The following is a 20,410-nucleotide window of genomic DNA, read 5'->3' as shown; positions in this document are numbered from 1 at the left end:
TTTAGGTTTAACGTTGGAATTTTCGAACCGCAGACAACTTCACCACCTAATATTGATTAAAATTGAGGAAAGGGTCAGTTCTGAACCCCATATAAGTGTCAAGGTCACAAAAAAATTTCTGACCCGGGAATGATACACTTTGTCAATTAATTTCGTGCGTATTTTTGATGGAGCTTTCTCTTTCGTGACCAATTTTTCATGGTCACAGGAGGAATATATTTTCAAGTTTAATACATGTTTTCTACTAGAAATTTAACTGGCTTTTCAATGGAATAAGAATAAATTTTAAATTCCTTAAAACTAACCTCATATAGTCGTCTCATCTACTATCACTTTTTAAGTTGAGACTATGTACATGAATTGTATATTCTGATTTGGATAGTATTTGTAAAAACTCGTTTTCTCACGAGGATGTAACAAGTTTTTGGCGAAATTTTGCAATGTTTGAATAAGAATTAATTGATTGTATACTTTTCTGCGAACTTGAGATTTCCTCCTTCAAATACTTTCAAAATCTGGAGTTTATTTTTTTTAATTTGCAACAACGAACTTTAAGAATTTGTCGCCCGGAATTTTAAAATAAGTTCCTAGGGAAATAATTGGAAATGTGCTAATTTTAGGAACGTGTCATGGAGTCCCACATACACATGACATATATTCTAAGTAAAAATAAGTAAAATTGACCCAAGGTTGAGTGAACAAAAAGGACGACGACCAAAAAGTAAAATTTATCCAACCGTTGTGGAAAATTTGTCCAAAATTGTGTAAAATGTGTCCAACGGGGAATAAATTTTGCACAATGGTTGAATACAGTTTAAGTTTTGGTGTATGTATGACACCAAAGGCACGATGATAACGAGCATTACAGTTTAGCAATATTATGGCAAATACAAAATTATTGCAATTTAGAAATAAACTTCACATGAACAAGGAAACTGTTTTGTTTGACACTAAAATACAAAGATCATGATGAAAATATAATAAAATAGCAACACTAGCTCTTCATTAATCAATGGGGGAACTCACCTCAAAGTTTGTATCGTTATTGAAACGTTTGACACTTTGACTTTTGACACATTATAAAGAACGGATCTGAGCGGATATTTTATAAAATTGAAAAAAACGGTTGGAATATTTTTTATCAAAAAAATTAATCGGGTCGGGTATTTTGTAATGTCGAAAAAACGGATTGAATTTGCAAGTTTTTACCTGGAACCAATATATAAATCATACAAAGTGGGAATATTGTCCATAAAACGCCACTGGGCTCACCTGCTGGTCCAAGTTTTATGTGGGCAGCAATAAAGAAATAATTGGAACGGCTGGTTTTATGAATGTATCACAACTTGCAGAGTGAAAGTACACTCTGAAAAATCCGGTGTTAATCGTAACCGAGCGGTGACTTAACAAACATGGTGATAATGGTTTTCACCGCATGCTGATAAATCTTGACCACATTCTGGCAAATTGTCACATGCTGGTGATATTTTAGGGGAGAAACATCATCACCGCGCGGTGAAGTCACATATGAACACCTTTCGGAAACCATAACACCGGACTTTTAAGAGTGTAATGGTAAAATTGTTATCACATTTTTGTCCCTATTTATGTATAATATCAAATTTATATTTTTCGGACATGCCGTACACGATAAACTTTCACATCAAAGATTTCTATGTACAGGGTGGTCGACAAGTTAGGCAACAGACGAAAAATCTGTGGGTATTCACGCCAAATTTTTAAATGCTGTAAATATGCATTTTCAATTCAAATTGGCAGTTCACGACACAGATTTCGCAAACACAAGGTTGCGAAGATTTGGCGAAACGACGTTTTGGAGTGACGTATATACGTGAATACCCATATTAATTGTAGTGTATACATAAAAGTATGGAAAAAGGGTAAACATTTTTATAAAGTTAAATATGTTTTTAGTAGGAAATGCATTTTTTGATAACTTAATTTATAATAGCTACATAATTTTTATGCGAATTTCTCACCAAACCTTGGGAATTTTCAGTTTTCAAGTAATATTAACATGGCTTTGTTTTTTATTAATTGGGGGGGGGGACTTATTTTTGAGAATTCTTTACGCTGTAATTTATATTTATTTCCTGACTTAGTAAACACCCTGTACCTATGCATGCATTGTACATACATACGTGGCAGGTGGCTGTATGCAATTATAATCCCGCATTTACTACATACTTTCACCCGAGAAAGGAAGGGATGTACATAAATTACGTAACGCGAGGGGGGAAATGAGGTCTTAGGATTTAATGGTATCGATCCTATTCTATCCATTTGGAATGGGAGATGGGGGGATGGGGGCATGGGGGTCTACAAAATCGCGACTTATCTGCTGTAATTGATGGACGGCCCCTAAATATCTGGGGTTAATTTTTTCCAGTACATACTAACGTACAGATGCTGCGCAACAGAGGGGACCTTATCACCAGACATATTTAATGTCCCCAATATCTTTCCATGTTATGTAAAATTATTTTTCCCGTATCTTAATATCCCCCCGGCTTCCGCGGCCTTTGCTGGCACACACACATATAAATAAAACCCTTCCCAACGATGTATTAGTCATTCTTCAAAATTCGTTTCGAATGCGAGCAACTCACACTGACTTTGGGAACTAGCATATATTACGTCATCACAAAAAGTACATACATTTTTAAACGAACCACCCACCCCTTTCCTATCAAGCTTATATTTAACTTGACACGAGTTAAATAGATAAGCGACCCAAAAAAAACTTTGCTTTTCGATGACGTAATATATGCACGTTCCCTTCCAGAGAAAAGAGATGAAAGAGGGGAGAGAATTCCCAATTGGGGCTGTCATCGCGGTCATGTTCTTCCTGGTGTACTTTGTCATCATTCTGAACGAAATAGTGTTCCCCGGGGTATTTTGGGAACTGAGAAGTATTTTTTAAATAAATAAATTAAGGGTTTGGAAATTTTTAATAAAATTTTCCCCATTGTTTTCAGATGCGACCAACAAGTCGACCGAAGAAATTAGGAAACACTACTGCTCTCTAACGAGTCCATGGCGGGACGAGTGCTTTTAGCCGCTGCTGGAAGGAATTTTAGAAAATGTGTGTGAATAAAAATGATGCATTTTGTAAACTCTAAATAATTTGGCGGTAAATCGTCACCCGTGAAGGTACTTTACTCACTGTCCTATTTTTTGGTAATAATTTGAGAGGCGTTTTATCACCAACAGGAAATAGGTAGGAAAAAAATCTGGTGACAAATGTGACTTTGTAACAGAATTAAATACGTTTATACACAAAATGTTAAGCGTTTTAAAATAATGACGACAGGCTTGACTGGTACTCGAATATTTGGCTTATTTCCCGTTGGTGACAAAATGTCTCCTTAATCATTACCCAAAAATAGAGCACTATAGTACCTCCGTGGGTGATGATTTGTCTGCAAATTATTTACAGTGCATACATCTTAATTTCGAATTTACTTTGGGAAAAAATTTGGAAAATGCAGACTCAAATTTTATTTTACAAAATTCTAGTAGCAGTTAAATAGGGATATAAAGATTTATGTATGTACAAAATGTATTATTTGATTGATATAAAATATTTTTTAATGTTTTTTAATTTTATTTAAAATTTTATGTAAATATTTGTTTGTTTTTATTCACATAAGCAAGTAAACTTTTGCAGTATTTATTTTATTATTACATAAGTAGAACGATTATTACATCTCATCTGTATGAAATTCAATTATTAAAAAAATTATAAATGATTATCTGAAAATTTATTAATGTCCTAATTTATTTAGTAACTTAGCCATGCCGTCTGGTTTTGATTTGTTAAAGAAAAATGGAGATTATGATTACGTTTTTACAAAGCTTCGTCAGGCGTGGATCAGAATTTGACACTTTGTTTCAACACATTGCTTTACATACATACATTTTTGTTCAGAGGCACAATAAATGTAATTCTGCCGAGTCCTTGCAACATATTTATCTGTCTGCAGAAATTTACACCCTAAATAAAAATGTGCAAACATTAATTCAACATTGAGTAAAAAAGAAGATGACACGACGATGTTGTAGGATTTGTGTAATGATTAGATAGCTCAATTTTAACCAATTGTTCAGTGGCGGGGCTAGCAGTGGGCACAAGTGGGCCCGTGCCCACGTGTAATGTTGTGTCCCTCTACACTAGATATTATTGCAATTTTCTCAAATGGTAAAAATTTTTTCTAGCACTTATTGTAAATTTAGAAAATTTTCCAGCAACAAAAAAATTACGAAATAATCGAATTACGAAATTATCGAAATTATACGAAATTATCGAAAAATTACGAAATAATCGAAATCTCGGTCATTTCTCACCTGATTTTGATAAAATTTTGCATAGAGTTCACTGTTTAGGAATCTGAAACCGATTTCTGCTGCGGGGAGGAGAATTGCTGATTTTTGCTCTAGTTTTTCGCAACAAGAAACAAAAATTTGTAATCTTGTTGCTATGCATGGTACAACTTGATGCCTCACACGTTTCTAAATTATTGGAACGAATTACACAAATTATTCTGAACATCGTAGGACAAAAACAACATACTTAAATCTGTCAAGAATTCACAAAGCTATTACAATTTAAAACTAATGGCTGACTAAAAGATTCATTAAATTATTCTGGGTTCGACCATACCCGTTGAGTTTCATTCATACCACTGATTATGGGGAATGAAAATGAATTTCTTGTGATTTAAATGCAAATGAATTCCCTGTGATTCGAATGAAAATAAATGTCCTGTGATTTTAATTAAAATTAGTGAAAGATTCTGTCATTTAAAAGGAGTGACTGTGAATGAAATGATTTATCACTCGTCTAATTTTTCACACTAGTGAGAAATGAAATGAATTTGAAAGAAAATGACTGAGTGTGAATGAAAATCTTCAGTCAGAAATCGGGATGACTGAACTATGAATGCAAAAACGATTTGTTGAACAGGTATGGGTGCAATACAAGTTTGAGTAGGGTAACATGCCCCTCCTACCCGGAAGTGAAAAATCCGCTCAAAGGTTTTATAGGTAACCCTTGCATTGACTTTATCCGGAATTCGAGCAAGCGAGTGGCATGAAAACATTTTCCGAAGATGAATTAGCAGGCTGATCTTTTGTAGACAAACTAAAAATCACAAGGTGCTGAATACATTACTCTCTGGGTTCCACAGTATTCCGTATGTCCAAGCTACAATAAGCATTTTTATTTTTAAAATCCATTTTCAAAATTGAAACTTATGTTTCCAAGCCCGGTGACATTGTAAATTATCGGGCATGTCGCCTTCAACTTCCAAAATGATGTCAAAGATTTCCTTTGAAATCTCTAGTATTGTTCAAGAAATATGTAGTTGTAGTTTGATTTGATCAATTTTGAAACTTACTCTCGGTATTTTTTGATAAAGCAGTGCGATTTGTAAAAAGGTTTACAAATATGTTGTTTTATTTACAGAAGCTAAATGTATTCCAATAATATTCATACATGCTCCCCCACTTCATATTCTGCGGACAATAAACGAATTGACATTAAAAAAAATATAAAACAAAATACAAAATTTATTTAATTTCGGAAAACTTGTTTGTAAATCTTTTTCGGACACAAATATCTCAGGCGTGGTTGACAACAATGAATTAATGTTTCAACCCAGTAATGTTGGCTATTTGTATATTTAGTGGCTACCAACCTTATCAAGTCGAAATTGCTAATAAATATATATGGTGGCATAGATATGAAAGCTTATGAATGGCAAATTTCTTATACATGTAGTCCCGGTAGTCCCGGTAGTAAATAGATGCTTATATAACGAGATGACAATACGAAATTGATCACTTTGCGTGTGAATGGTATTCACTGAATACTTATTTATGTCAGTTGTGTCAGCTCTTAATTTTTTAAACTATGTACATATTTAGTACAAAGTTTTGAGGAGAATTGTAATAAAATTTAAATCACTCATTGTGATAGAAATATTTTTAAAAAAGTGGCAATCATATTTTCGGTATATTTAGTAATTTGCATACTTTATTCTGATGAAACCGAGCTGTCTCAAATAAATCTCACCTTTTCGTGAATGACAATTGGAGGGATATTTGGTTTTGTTTTTGATTCGCTCATGGAGTGCAGTGCAGATAAATAATTCCAGGATGAAATCCAATTTCTCGCATTTTTAGCCAAGTTTGAGCTAATGATTGTCAATTTGTTAATGTCAGGCCAATTTCTCGTTAAACTACTTAGTGGGGGCAGGCTAAGTGTTAATAGCTAAAAACTTTAGAACCGTTGGAGATAATGAAAATCTGATAAGTGCATTGGATTGCTCGTGCGATTTTACATAAGTAACACATATCAGTTTTTGACCACTTGAAAAGCAGATTAGCATGGCAATTTTTGAAAGGAAGTAGGTGGCAATAATTTTGCACTACACAAATGGAAAGAGAAATGGCGAATTTTAAAAGTGTGACAGGAATCGAATGCGCACTTTAATTTAGTTCAGCGGACTATAAAAACGTTCATGGGGACCGGGTCGAATAAGAACAGTCGAAGAAAATTTTTTGGAAAACCTACAAGGACCACACCCATCGTGAACGCGCTGAAGGACAGAATCCGAAGAAATTCTCGAAATTCCAACGGAAAATAGCCTCACAGCCGACATTGTTGACGCAGATTTTCCAACGAGAAATGTGGTACTTGACACCTCTTGATGGTTCCCACAAACAAAGCCCTACTAAAGAAATGAAGGGCTCTCCTCAAGCGGTACGCGCCAAAAAAGTGAAGAGGATTTTTTTTTACAGATGAGGCGATTTTCACATCGGAAGAGTTTTATAACAAACAAAATGTCATAATCTACGCAAAATCGGTCAAAGACATCCCCCAATACAGACAAAAGGTCAAAAAGTCACATTATCCATGTTTTGTCATGGTTTTCGCAGGTGGGAGCAAATTCGGGCAATTCCTCTACATTTTGTCGAAAATGGGGGGAACGTGGGGGGATAAAATTTCTTGAAATATGTTTTTGAGTCCGTGGTACATCCCCTAAGTGAAATTCAATTCAACGGAATCGATGGGACCTCTCAGCAGGACTTTGCACGAGCTTATAGTGCAAAAAATGATCCAAGCGTGTTTAAAAAAACTCATTCTGGAATTTTTCACCACTTTAAAATGGTCATCATCCCTGATGGATTTAAAACCCGGAATATGAAATGTGGTCAAACTTAGGGGCAAAGGTGTGGTCTAAGCCTCATAGAAGTGTAGAGGCCTGAAAAAAATTTTTGACCACGGAATGGAACACTTTGTCCAGGAATCAGTGCGTGCTTCAGCGGAGGACTGCAGGCGGCTTTTCTAGCACTGCATTAATGCTGGGGGAGGAAATTTCGAAAACTAAAAATTGTTTTCTACTCAGAAATTAACTGGCTTTCCAATAAAACTAACTAGAACATTGTAGCACAAAAACTGTTGAATGTATGGCGTTTCATTCTATTAACACTTAGCCTGCCTGCACTAAGTACATTGATTTCGAAATTGGTGATTGGAATTTAAATTGGATTTGCTGAAAATATGTGAGGTGAGAATTTCATCGTCATTTACATTCTTCGCTCAAACTTTGTCAACTTAATTGGAGTTTCCCCGGTAATTAAAAATATTAATTTCTTGATTTAATCCTCTGATAATGTAAGAACTTTGATTTAGTTTGTATGAACTTTTATTAATATTAACTTAATTATGTATGTGACTGGACATTTTTCTTAGGTGGATCAATATTTCCGCACTGATTTTAAGTTAAATTGACATCACTTCAAATTTGTTCGCTAAAACAGATTTGGTCTGGTAATTTAAGCACACGATTTCTCACTGTAATTATTTGACTCAGGTCCTTCTTAAAGAATTTCTTTATTTATGAAATATTAGGCCGAAAAATGGAGTCAGTTTTTGACTCTGATCCTAGTGATATCAGTAAGGACAAGGACGGAAGGCCTGTTCAACCAAATTTACAAACTTTTCCGAAGACATTAATTGGGGGCAAGAATCGGGGTTTCAATTCATCATGGTATGAAAAATTCAACATGATAGAATATTCAAAATCCAGGGACAAAATCTATTTCTTTTGCTGTCGCCACTTCTCAACATCGAGAAATAATTCTTTCGTGACTGGATTTTCTGACTGGAAACACATGTATAAGAAATTTGATGAACATTTTAATTCCACGAAGTCACACCATCAATTCGCAAGAGAAAAATATGTACTATATCTTCAATCTAAACAAAAAGGAACAATAGCAACTCAAATCAGTGCACACCATAAAAACGATGTGATCCGGAATCGCAATGTGTTGTCAAGTCATGTTGAAATTATTTTGTTATGCGCACAGCAAGAAATAGCGCTTCGAGGACATCGAGAGAACGAGCAGACATCAAACCGAGGAAACTTCATCGAAATACTCGAATTACTGAAGCAAAAATGTCCTGACTTAGCAAAAAATGTCGAATCGATGCCTGGAAATGCAAAATATATTGATCATCACATACAAAATGAAATAATCGAATTAAGTGGAAAATTGACTCGAGGTATGATTGTCAAGGAAATACAAGATGGATCCAACTGTTACTCTGTGATCGCCGTCGAGACGAAGGATAAAGGCGGGATCGAACAATTAAGTGTCTGTGTACGATATTTATGTCAATGTGAAATTGTGGAGAGATTCCTTGGATTTACGGATTTGCACAAATTTGACGCAGAATCCATAACAGACGGTATTAGCAAAATGATAATTAACAGTGGACTAGACATAACCCGGTGTGTCTCTCAAGCATATGATGGCGTCATGAGCGGTAACATTTCCGGCGTATGCAAACGATTCCAGTCTCAGGTTGGGGGGCCAACTCCATACGTACATTGTTACGCACATCGCTTAAATTTTGTATTGGTTGATTGTTGTGCCGATCTTAAGGATATCAAAGAAGTAATTGGACTTATTCAAGCTATTTATAATTTTCAAAGTCAGTCTGTACGTAGGAGTGAATACTTCAAAGACGCCCAAGCAATGATCGGATACGATAAAATTTTGGAGCTACCAAAAAGTTGTGATACGAGAAGGTCAAGTCAAAAGAATGGGATATCATATTTCCACAATCGGCTAGATTCTGTAATCTTGGCGTTGGAAAATATTTCTGAAAATGGAAAACCTGCTGATCTTGCAGAATGCAAAGGATTTCTTCATCAACTGAAATCATTTCGAACACTTCTACTAATTTTCATTTTGGATTAAGTTCTTGGACACACAAATGCACTTTCAGAATATCTTCAGTGTTCAGATCTTGTTTACACACGTGCCATTAAATTATGTGAAGCAACTATCACCACGCTATCAGAAATGAGGAATGAATTGATGTTCAATGATCTCTGGAAGTCAGCTGAGTCTCTTTCGCATAAAGTTTTTGTCGAGGTTCAAGATCCAAATTGTGTGCCAGTCTCCAAGCGAAGAAAAACCGTTGGGTCAAAATACCTGATAGACTCATTTGTTTGTGCTACTACGGGAAGCAGGTGTACCGAAGCCGGAACAATTGAACAAGAATTGAGAGGAGTGTATTACGAGGTGCTTGATCGTTTCATCCAGGAAATGAAAAGACGACTAATGGATAACTCGGAAATTCTAAGGGGTCTCTCGGCGTCCGACCCACTAAATGAAGACTTTCTCAATGAAGAAGAAGTACTGAATTTTTGTGCATCATTTATCAGATTCAATTTTAATGTAGATTCACTTAAAGCTTAACGTACTTATGTAATTCAATATAAATACATATCTGAGATGTACGAATATCTTTAGCTCAAAATTAGGGCTTGGAAGCAAATTTGTATCTTTAAAATTAAAAAAAATCCTTTTAAAGACTTAAATTGAAATTACTTTGAGAAGAGCTTCATTTTTCAATTTTTTTGTGCCCACGTCGGAAATTTGGCTAGCCCCGCCACTGCAATTGTTGTCTCATCCTCTTTTTATACTCAAACTTAAGTAAATTTTACACATTTTTATTTAGAGTGCATGCATATGTAGCTTTACCAGTTCATAATATGTATACCTACATATCCACGACTGACAAGTTTGTTGCTGACGGAAATTCGATAAATGAGTGCATGCAAACTTGTGCGAAATAATGTTTTTCTCCATTATTGTAGCCAATTTTAGTATGCAAACGACATAAATAAATGACTCTTTACGAGGTTGTAAACCAAGCCTGAGTTTCTGCTCCAAACAATTGGAGAGCCCGAGTCGTTTTGCAAACTCGTAATTAAATTTGCACAGGATAAGTGAAGCAAAGCGAATTAATTCGTACTTTCACTTTGGGAATACTTTTTATGTATTTTGTATCTTTCACTTGTTATTTACGTGTTTCATATATGTATAGTATGTATGTATGCAGCACATTATATTTCTGTGCGTGCATATGTTCACCTTTAAAATAGTTGCAAGCATAACTTTTACCTAGATTATCTTCATTCAGGTGGAATTGTTGTGCTTACTTGCCAGGCATAAAGAATTAATAAATTGGAATGACTTGATCACAATTTGTCGGACAGAGAAAGAAAGTACATAAAATTCTCATCTCATTTTTTACAAATGAAGTACATAATTTATTTCTTTTCAGGACATTCGTGATTACAACTTTCCCGTAATTGGGTTCTACTTAACGAAATGGTTAATGGTCCTGTATTACTTTCTGAACTAGCACTTTCACCCAAAAAATACTAAATTGTCTGAACATGTCAATTATTTGAGCCCGGCATATTAGGCAAAATCATTCTTTGTGAGGTGGTCATTCTCTAAAATTCGTCTCGACAGCGAGCACCTAGTACATACATTAAATCGTTTTAGATAAATTGTTATTTATTCATCTTCATTTATTCATATTCATATTCATTCGTTGTTATTTAAGGGAAAGATGGGGAGAAAGTTTCTGATTTTCGTTTTCGTGGTGATCCCCTACTTGCTCAGTTTCCTTGACGGGTTTGGGTTTCAAGGTCAGGCGTCTAAACCTGGAAGTATGTATGTACATATTTATGTACATTTAATTTAATTTAATTACATAATAATTACTATAATAATTACTATTAAAAATAGTGTCGCCCTTTTGAGCAGTAAATGCCTTCTGAATTCTAAATTACTTACACTATACTAAATCCAGAGCATACTTTACTCTTGGTCAAGTTGACGTTACTCTGAATTTCGTACAGTTTAAATATTTAATATAACCTAAAAAGTGGTTTTAGGATAACCATATTTTAAGAGTGTCAGAGTAAATTGAGCAGTGTTTGTTATGGGTTTTAATAAAAGTTTCCCGTTTTGTTTTCAGACGCGACACAGGACGTTTCTCTAAGGAAAAGCACGAGTACCAACTTTAATTGTAGACGTTGCTGCGATTCCTGGCAGGAGGTCATGCAAAATTTGAGGGAAATTTCGACACTTGGGCAACTTTTTTGCCTTTTTACTTTAATCATAATTAACAACCAGTTAAATTATATTCTAGAAATTTTTGGCAACCGTTAGGTTAAAATTAATTGATTTGCAAACCTTTTAGTGGTGTGTAGATCGATAGGTTTGTATGAATAGTTAATGATTTGTATGTACAATCTTAAAAATAAAGCTACCATTTTGAAAAGTGTATCCACCCTGAATTTTAAATTAAATTAAATACACTCTTAAAAATTCGGTGTTTATCGTCACCGAACGGTGCACAAATGTAACCATTAGCAGCGCATGGTTGTAAAATGAACATCAGCCGGTGCCAATTTGTCACCATGTGGTGAATTCACATGTGTACATCGTTCGGTAACGATTGACACCTGGTATTTAAGGGTGTTGATTATTGTAGTGAGATTTTTGTGTTGTAAATTCTTTAAAATATTTACAATGCAATGGAGTCAAGTGTAACACTCCGTTTTGGTTGAAATTTTAAAATTGTGTGATACAACGAACGTTTCTTGAGGGAGTCCGTGCGATGGTTGGAATTTATCAAATCTCAGGTAAAGCTTGAAAAAGTGGGGGATTCTTACATTCTTATATGCTTATTCTTAGGAAGCAACCTCCACTTCTCAAAGGAGAAAATCCTTCATTTTTTAAACTTTGACCTCAGATATTTTGACAAATTCCAACCATCGCACGGACTCCCTCAAGAAACGTTGGTTGGACCACACAATTTTAAAATTTCAACTAAATCGGAGTGTTACACTTCACACAGTTCACACCATCGCATTGTTAGATTTGCAATTTTAACGATATGACGTCATAATTTTGCAAATTGTTAAATTACTCAACTTGTATCATTTTAAACTTTTGACAAATTTTATTGTACTAATGCTTGTTGTTCGTACTGAAATAAAAGGTTAAACGGAATTATGTACATTTCAATACTAAATATTTGAATAATTATAATAATAATTTATTAATAATAATAATTTAATAATAATTTGTTAATATTAATGAATTCATTAATTTCTTATCACACAATGCACTAAATTGCCGGTTTTAATATTTAAGGCGATACACATAAAAGTTGAATAATGCAACGCGTCAATCAGAGGAATTTGCATATTTTGAGCACAATTTTATAAACGATACAACATGTCATTAAGATAGATATATACAATGAAATAGTGTTTTTTCGGCTTCCAACGATTTTCCAGTTACATGGCTTAAAATTTGTGTAATATTGAGTAGATCAAAATTCCGTGATAAAATTGGGGGGTACGCCAGCAGTTTTCGCGATACAAGCCAAAATGTGCGAATTATTTGCCAATTTTGAGATATTCAGGTTTTAGCTAAACCTTAGGTTTAGTATGGCTCGAAATAATTTTAAAAATTATTTTGGACCAGAATTTGGCCGCTGCCTCGATTTGGGACCCCACTTTCCCAATATATCAAACTTTGCAAAATAATTGCATTTTCCGTATTAGCAATCCACGATCGAATAATGTGGTTTTGGTTAGCAAGTTAACCCATAAGTCTAACGATTTAACCGACTTAATCAGAACTATAATCAGAGTTGCTTATAGCAAATTTTGTAAACATCCGGGAATGCTGTTAATAATTCGAAATTCTGTAAACTACTCTTCTTCGTTTGTAATTATATTTAGCCACTGACTTGAATTTATCGAACGCAGTTACAGAACATTTTACTGCAAAATTTGAACGGAAACGAAAGTCGAATATGAATAATGAGTTACTGTTTAACATTGCAACGGATTCCTTATATACAATGTTGCCAATTCGGAGTTTTGAAATTAGTGCAAAGTTTTGTTAACCACTCGAAAATTTGTTAATGCCGCATATGTAGACTTGTAACGTATACGATGTATTGGTACAAGTGTATTAGCATAAAATCTGTGGCTGCTCGTGAATGAAAGTTGGTGACGATTTGTCTCCAATTTATTTAGAGTGTGGTGTAAAATTTTAATCTTATCTCGCTCATTTTGGCAAGACTAGTGATAAGTAATTATTCCCGATGAGTGACACTGAAGAATTTTTCGATAACGAGTCTCATACACTTCGAGCTTGACGGGACGTTCATAAATTTTGTAACGGGAGAGGGGAAAAGGGAGCTTGCATATATTACGTCATCATTTTAATGGGTGCTTGCTTTAGGTCTTCCTATCTTTCCCATGTTAAAAGTCCCTACCCCTTAATGTTTACGTTGGGTCTAAACTCGGGAATTTTTAATGGCGTAATATATGGAAGGCGGCTAAGGCTTAAGTGGTATCATGCCTTCATGCCTCATCTTAAAGTGGGGAAAAGGGGTTTAGAAACTCTCCATTTTTGCGTTTCATAATTTATGCCCGTCCCCCTAGTCAGTTCGTCTACTTGTTCATCACCACTCAAATACCCGGAACGTTGCAGAATTCCTAGAAAGTAATGAAAAAATGTTACATATTGTCAGTGGCCGCGGAAGCGGGCGGACAGAGGGACAATGTCCCCCAGGTACTCGATCAATATTCTCATCGCCAACCCTATGTTACAAATAGAAAAAGCCCCTCCATTTACTATCCCACAATTTTAATGTCCCCACAGCTTCCGCGGCTACTGCACATGGTGTGTTTATTGTTACAAGGATGTGAATATGTATTTATATACACGATTCCTCTCATCGTACGCAGATACAGATACAACTAACGTAACTTTATGGAATGCTTATCTTCCGTACGTTTCTCCATGTGGTACATATCATACATACGTATTTTTCAACACGGTTCAAACAATGACACCAACACAGGAAAGATTTCGGTTGCGAAAATCAGTTTATTTTCAGTTTCGTCACTCCTTTAATGCGGTGAAGATTTGGTGTCAAATATTAAAATCGTCATGCTCTTCTCTTATGTTACATAATATACAATAGATTCTCTTGAGATCAAGCAGATATACATGTATAAACTCTTAGAAACCTGGTATTGAATCATTACCGGCGGAAGAATATATTTATGTGACTCTACCGGCACAGTAGTATCGGATACATACCTATACATACATATATTTACTATTGTTTTGTTAAAAAAACCTTACCCCTCTGAAAAAAAAACTATGTGACTCTACCACATTTTTATTAGCGTAAATACGTATAAATTTGGAATAAATACTATTTGAAAAAAATAGTGATTCAGTTTAAAAATCTAAAATAGGAACATAATTGAAATTTGAAATATTTTGCAATGGATCCTCCTGCTTCTGCTGTCGACACACTTTTTCGAAACAATCAGGTAAATTAAATATGTAGCTTACTTCATTCTAAATTTATTTACACTCTTAAAAAATAATGTTACCCTTTTCAAAAATGAATGCAGTCTGCATTCAAAATTGTGTAAACTGCACCAAATCCAGAGTAGCATACATACGTATGTACATTGCCCCTAGAGAGAATAAAGTTTGCTCTGGATTTTATATATTTTTTATGCTTAATTTTGAGCCATCCAAATATTGCGTCATCAAAAATTTGCGATTTTAACACCCACCCACCCTACATAGGTACGTATACATTAAGGTTTAGTTAATTTTAAGATGGGAAAGATAGGACGACCTTTATAAACCACCCACCCACTAAAATAATGACGTAATATATGCACGTCGCCTACAGAGTTCAGACTGCATTCACTGTTCGAAAGTGTAATATTTATTTAAGAGTGTAGGTAACTACAGTACAAATTACCATAATTGTTTCTTAACAGCTAATGGAGCATATTTGGCCAAAAATTTACCAATACCTCGACACGGCCACCCTTCTCCGCTTACGGTTACTGGGACCCTTCTGGAACACAACTGTAATGCAGGACTTAACGGAGAAAAAAATTCATCATAAACCTCCCTGCATTTTATGGAATTCCCAACATATTGCAGAACTTGAAAAGTTTGTACAACTCTTCGAAACCGTTTCAACTCCGTGGTTTATAAATTATACCTTTTGCACGATTGGGATGGAATTGTGTGTCCTGCTTGACAGCAAGATTCCCACGTGTCGCTACATTCTTGGGAAATATGGCCATGTCGTGAAATATTTTTGTCTCGGAGGTATCCAGACGGAACGAATCAACATTGAAAGAGAAGAATCAGGGTAGAGTACACTCTTAAAAATAATGTTACGCTTTTGACCAGTAAATCCTGTCTGGATTCTGAATTAAAAAAACTTGGGGTGCAAGCAAACCGTGTTCAACCAAGATTATTTTCGTCAAATTATTTACAGAGAGAAACTTTTTCGAAACAAGATTTAGTCCGGCAGTTGTGCAGATGCGATAAATTCGGCAAGTTTTGCGCCCCGAAAGTTCACCAAACACGGATCTAAGGCACCGATTCCACTGGAAAACCAAACTTCCGGGGAGGAAAAAAACTTACCCAATTTTTCCCATCTACGCACCTGCCGCCCAAAATATTGTTTCCCAACAGTTGCTCTTTCAAACTAGCATGACCAAAAATAATCTGGGTTGAGCATGGTTTGCGCCCTCATGTTTTCCTAATTTAGAATCCAGAGGACATTTACATACATATGTACTGTTCAAAAGGGTAACATTATTTTTAAAAGTGTTACATGTACATATGTATTTTACAGGGAAGTAAATTGTTGCAAATTGTTGCAAACATTTTTCGGAAGAAATAATACCACAGATGGAAACATCGTCCCCACAGGAGCGATCCAAGTTTTACATCAGTTGGTGTATAAATGGTGTCCAAATTTGGACATTTTATCCCTCACTACGCCAATCGGGTACACTATCGCGGCGGATTTTATACATCATAAATTTGACAACACGATACTGCCACTGAAAACAAACACTTTGAAGTTACGCAGTTTAACTTTATCGCTGCAAAAGCTGTCCAAACCGGAAATAGATGCGATTGCCGAAATAATTAAAAAGTGTGGTGACTTAAAATATTTAGAACTTTCAGGAAATTTTGGGCTGGATAGAGAAATAATGGGTGTAATTTTGGAGAAAAATCTAATAATTCCCGTTACTCGGATTAAAATGGATTACGACGTGCTTCAATCCATCTCCAGGGTGGATGCGGAAACTAAATTTGCAAAGTAATTAAATTTTGCATTCATTAATTTTGATATATTTAAATTAACTTTTCAACTTCAACTACATATTCGTGTTCGCATTCATTTATTCAATACAGAATAGATAAATTATGCATTCATTATTCAAGAAATTCATGAATAATGAAGATGAATAATTTTCTCGAGATTTTCGAATGAAATAATATTGAAGAAATACATATTTATTAATTTAATATATATTCAGGAAGAATGAAAGAATAGTTTTATTCATTATTCATATCTTACGTCATGCTTGATACATGGGATATATCGTGAAGTCCATTTAACTGGACGAATTTAAGATTAAATAATTAAATAATGGATAATGCATAAATATTTATTTTCAAATTTTTAATAAATAAAAAAGTAAATGAATAACTAAATTTTTCCCAAAGTTTTAAATTGAATGAAGAAATATTTTTTGAACAGGTATGATTTTATTTTTCAGAATAAGTATTCATTTTCAAATTTGTAATACATAAGTAATGCATGAATATGTCTTTCCAAAATTGTCAAGTCGAACGAATTTTGAATGAAGAGCAACTTTTTGAATAGGTGTGCAAAAAAACTGCAAAATGAATTTTATTTTTGCAGATTACAAACTATGGATGTCATCACCTACGCGGATGAGGATCTTCTCTCGGACGAGGTAGAATTTCCAGTTGGCCTCACCACCAAATCAGACTGGGTCGCAGGGATCGTTAACATAGAAATTCATTCATTTTATAACATCATTCATGTCCTTGCCGTAAAGAATTTAGTATTTTTATTGTCTCAAAAGTTTCCGGTTTTATCCGATTTATCCGTTAAAGCCGCGGTGCCGGGAAAATCATTTATGAGTACGGATGAAGATGACCCTGTACCAGGCGAGGCGCTATTGGATGTCGCCATTTTGGGGAAGCTGACTAAATTATGCTTACGCAGGTGATACATACATGTTCACATTCATTCATTTATGCAGTAGTAAATTATTCATTAATTAGTCAATCAATGAAGGAATAATGAGTGAACAATTTTTTTTCAAAAATTTTTAATGCATGACCATTGAATAAATATTCATTCATTTGGTATTCATGAACAGTGAATAATTAATTTTATTCATTATTAATTTTTTGCACTATGCCTGATGCGTAGGGTAAATATGTTCAGAAACCTATGTAATACGGCGAGTCTGATAAGAAATCAATAATTAATACATACTCAATTTCAAGTTTTGAATGAATGAATAATGACAAAAATTGTTTTAATGGAATGAATATATATTGAAATATTTTTTATAATTCAGGTGGGACTGTTTTGCACACCGGGAGGATTTATTACACTTGATTGTTCGCGCGTTTCCAAATTTGGCGGAAATCAAATTCATCCATAGTCATCAAGTAGGTTCGGAAGAATGTCAAGGTTACCTGAAGGATACCTTGGTAACTAATACGCTGCAAATCCTGTCAGCCTTGCGACATTTGAAATCCATTCGGATTGAGTGTAGGTGGATATCAAATCTTAAATTGTTAGAGGCATTCCGTGTCCTGTGTGGTTTCAGAGGTGAGAAATTAAATTGAATCTGTATCGCTGGGACAATTCACGCAGTAGTGGCCTAATTCTACGATTTCTACTCCGATTAGAATCTCGAGTCCGAATCGGAATTCTGCTTTTTTGAGGTTTAGCCCAGATGTTAAGATCCAAAATTTTAATCTGGCAGAATCCCGCCTCCCGCCAAGTCGATAAGTGTGTTAGTAATTTCAGTGAATGCGAAATTAAATATGTACAAAGCGCAGAATCTGTCGTTTCTCGCGAAAATTTATCCTGACTACTAAATAGGCTTTACGAATGACTGCGTGAATTTTCTCACTAAATACTTACTTACTTGAGTATTTGTATATACATGAATTATAGAAATTATGTACCTTGTTAAAACAGAACTTGCCCACCTGTCACTTATGACGTTGCCAAAATCTATGTTTATACACGACCTGAATCTGACACAAGTTACAATCAATGTACAAGATATTAACTTTGAGAACGATCAAATTACGGATGAAGATGGCCTTGATTTTGCAATGGAAGCTTTGGAAATTGCGGAGGAATTGGAGCATATTCATTTTGAGATGATTAACTTTAAGGTAAGAGCAATGCTCTTAGAGCATAAATGGATTATTCAAATTTAAAAGTTACACAATGATTTTGATTAAATACGTATGTATGTATGTATTGCAGTTTTCAACTCGAAAGGATATAAAAAATGTGGAGTTTAAGAATGGAAAAATTTAACCCTTTAATGAATAATATCTATTAACTTTATATATGCATAAGAAACTGCGTCAATTCAACGATGTAAAAAGTATGTACTTTTTGAAGGAGGAATTAAATGGTTTTAAAAAAAACCTAGACCAAACTGAAAAAAAATCCAGAATTTAACATCTTATTATAATACAAATGAATTAATCCTTAACAATAAAAGTTTAACATTTAACACTCTATTGGCCTGATTTGCGGACCATACATGGCAATCGTTTCATGGCAATCATTACATTGCAATTCTTACATTGCAATCCTTATAACGCGCTATCATTACATAGCATTATCACTACATGGCTTTATTATTACATCGCACATCATTTCGTTGCATTATCCTTACATAGCTTTATCATTTCATAGCATATTCCTTTAAAATGAGACAGTAGAAATTGCGTACATATAAAATCAGGTCAAATATCAACCGAATAAATAATAATAAGAAAACTAACTTTTTAATCGTTATTAAATAATTGAAATTCTTAAAGACTATTTTTCTCAAGTACTCCATATGTTATAAGTCTAATCTATATTTTAAACCGTTTCTTGTACTTTTAGAGCTCCCATGAATTATAAAAAGTTGGTCAAACGGAACTGGTTAGAATTTACTAAATCCAGTTTTCAAATTGGCAATTTGGCATTAGAATCAAAATACTTGGCTGAGTTCTCGTATATATACTCGTCGGATACTGCAACATATCCAAATGGCATTAAAATTGAGGTTAATTTTAAATCGGAAATGTTTAACTGATCATAATAAAGTTCTCTGTTACTCATAATAATTACTGGATTTTGCAATGTGAGGGTGAAATTTCCCTAATCTTATCCTTCTTGTCGTCCGAGATCCCATAAGGTTTTTTCTCTATGTGGTCAGATTTAAACCCGTTAAAATTACTATTGAATACTCTAGGAATAATTATGGTCGAAAGTAGAATTAAATTATGATCAGTTAAGTAGGACCCGTTAAATAAATCGAGAAGTGTTGGAAATGCAACTTGAGCTAAAATCAGTTGGATATCGAACCCAATCTGAGCTTCGAAAAAAATTTTTAAGAAATTTAAGAGGGTTTTTACCTGAAATATAATTTTTTTAAGAGATTGATAGTAAATATAAATATCCGACGCGTCTGGTAATGAAGATGCTATGTATCTGTCATGCAATGCAAGGATAATGCTATGTAAAGATATGCCATGTAGTGATCATGCTATGTAGTGATAAAACTATGTAGGGATAAACCATGTAACTCACCGCCATGTAAAAATTGCAATGTAAGGATTGCCATGTAAGGATTGCCATGTATGGTCCGCGTACCTATTGGCCTGGGAGCAAGAAAACCCTCAAATTTAAACAGGTTTTACGTCGGGGAGAGAAAAAAGGCTAAGAATCTAACCTGACATACCCCTATTCGACCAGAACTAGAAATCTGATGTGAACATACATACTTAACTTGCTTCGAAATATGCTCCGCTATTGTTTTGCATTCAATTCGCGAATTTACCCTTTTTATTTTTTTAAGTG

At 34.4% G+C, this 20,410-nt stretch overlaps 2 protein-coding genes and 1 long non-coding RNA gene across 3 annotated transcripts; all 3 read left to right on the top strand.

The window, feature by feature from the left end:
• Positions 1–2,597: 2,597 nt before the first annotated feature.
• LOC118436767 lies at positions 2,598–3,584 on the top strand. The gene is made up of 3 exons (XR_004835692.1): positions 2,598–2,671; positions 2,807–2,933; positions 3,000–3,584. It is a non-coding gene; the product is annotated as an uncharacterized LOC118436767 (long non-coding RNA).
• A 3,128-nt stretch (positions 3,585–6,712) lies between these two features.
• On the top strand, positions 6,713–9,297 carry LOC110854772 (zinc finger MYM-type protein 1). Its single transcript, XM_022103217.1, has 2 exons — positions 6,713–6,787; positions 8,401–9,297. The coding sequence occupies exons 1-2, from the start codon at positions 6,713–6,715 to the stop codon at positions 9,295–9,297; spliced, it is 972 nt and encodes a 323-aa protein (XP_021958909.1).
• Positions 9,298–14,629: 5,332 nt separating this feature from the next.
• Positions 14,630–19,003, top strand: LOC118436658. The gene is made up of 7 exons (XM_035855170.1): positions 14,630–14,771; positions 15,237–15,619; positions 16,112–16,585; positions 17,195–17,524; positions 17,886–18,142; positions 18,518–18,720; positions 18,815–19,003. Exons 1-7 carry the CDS (start codon positions 14,724–14,726, stop codon positions 18,866–18,868), a joined length of 1,749 nt encoding a protein of 582 aa, XP_035711063.1. The 5' UTR covers positions 14,630–14,723; the 3' UTR covers positions 18,869–19,003.
• Positions 19,004–20,410: the final 1,407 nt, after the last annotated feature.

This window comes from Folsomia candida, unplaced genomic scaffold, assembly GCF_002217175.1.
Source record: "Folsomia candida strain VU population unplaced genomic scaffold, ASM221717v1 Fcan01_Sc010, whole genome shotgun sequence".
Lineage (NCBI taxonomy): Eukaryota > Metazoa > Arthropoda > Collembola > Entomobryomorpha > Isotomidae > Folsomia > Folsomia candida.
This window is presented reverse-complemented; position numbering and strand designations above follow the sequence as displayed.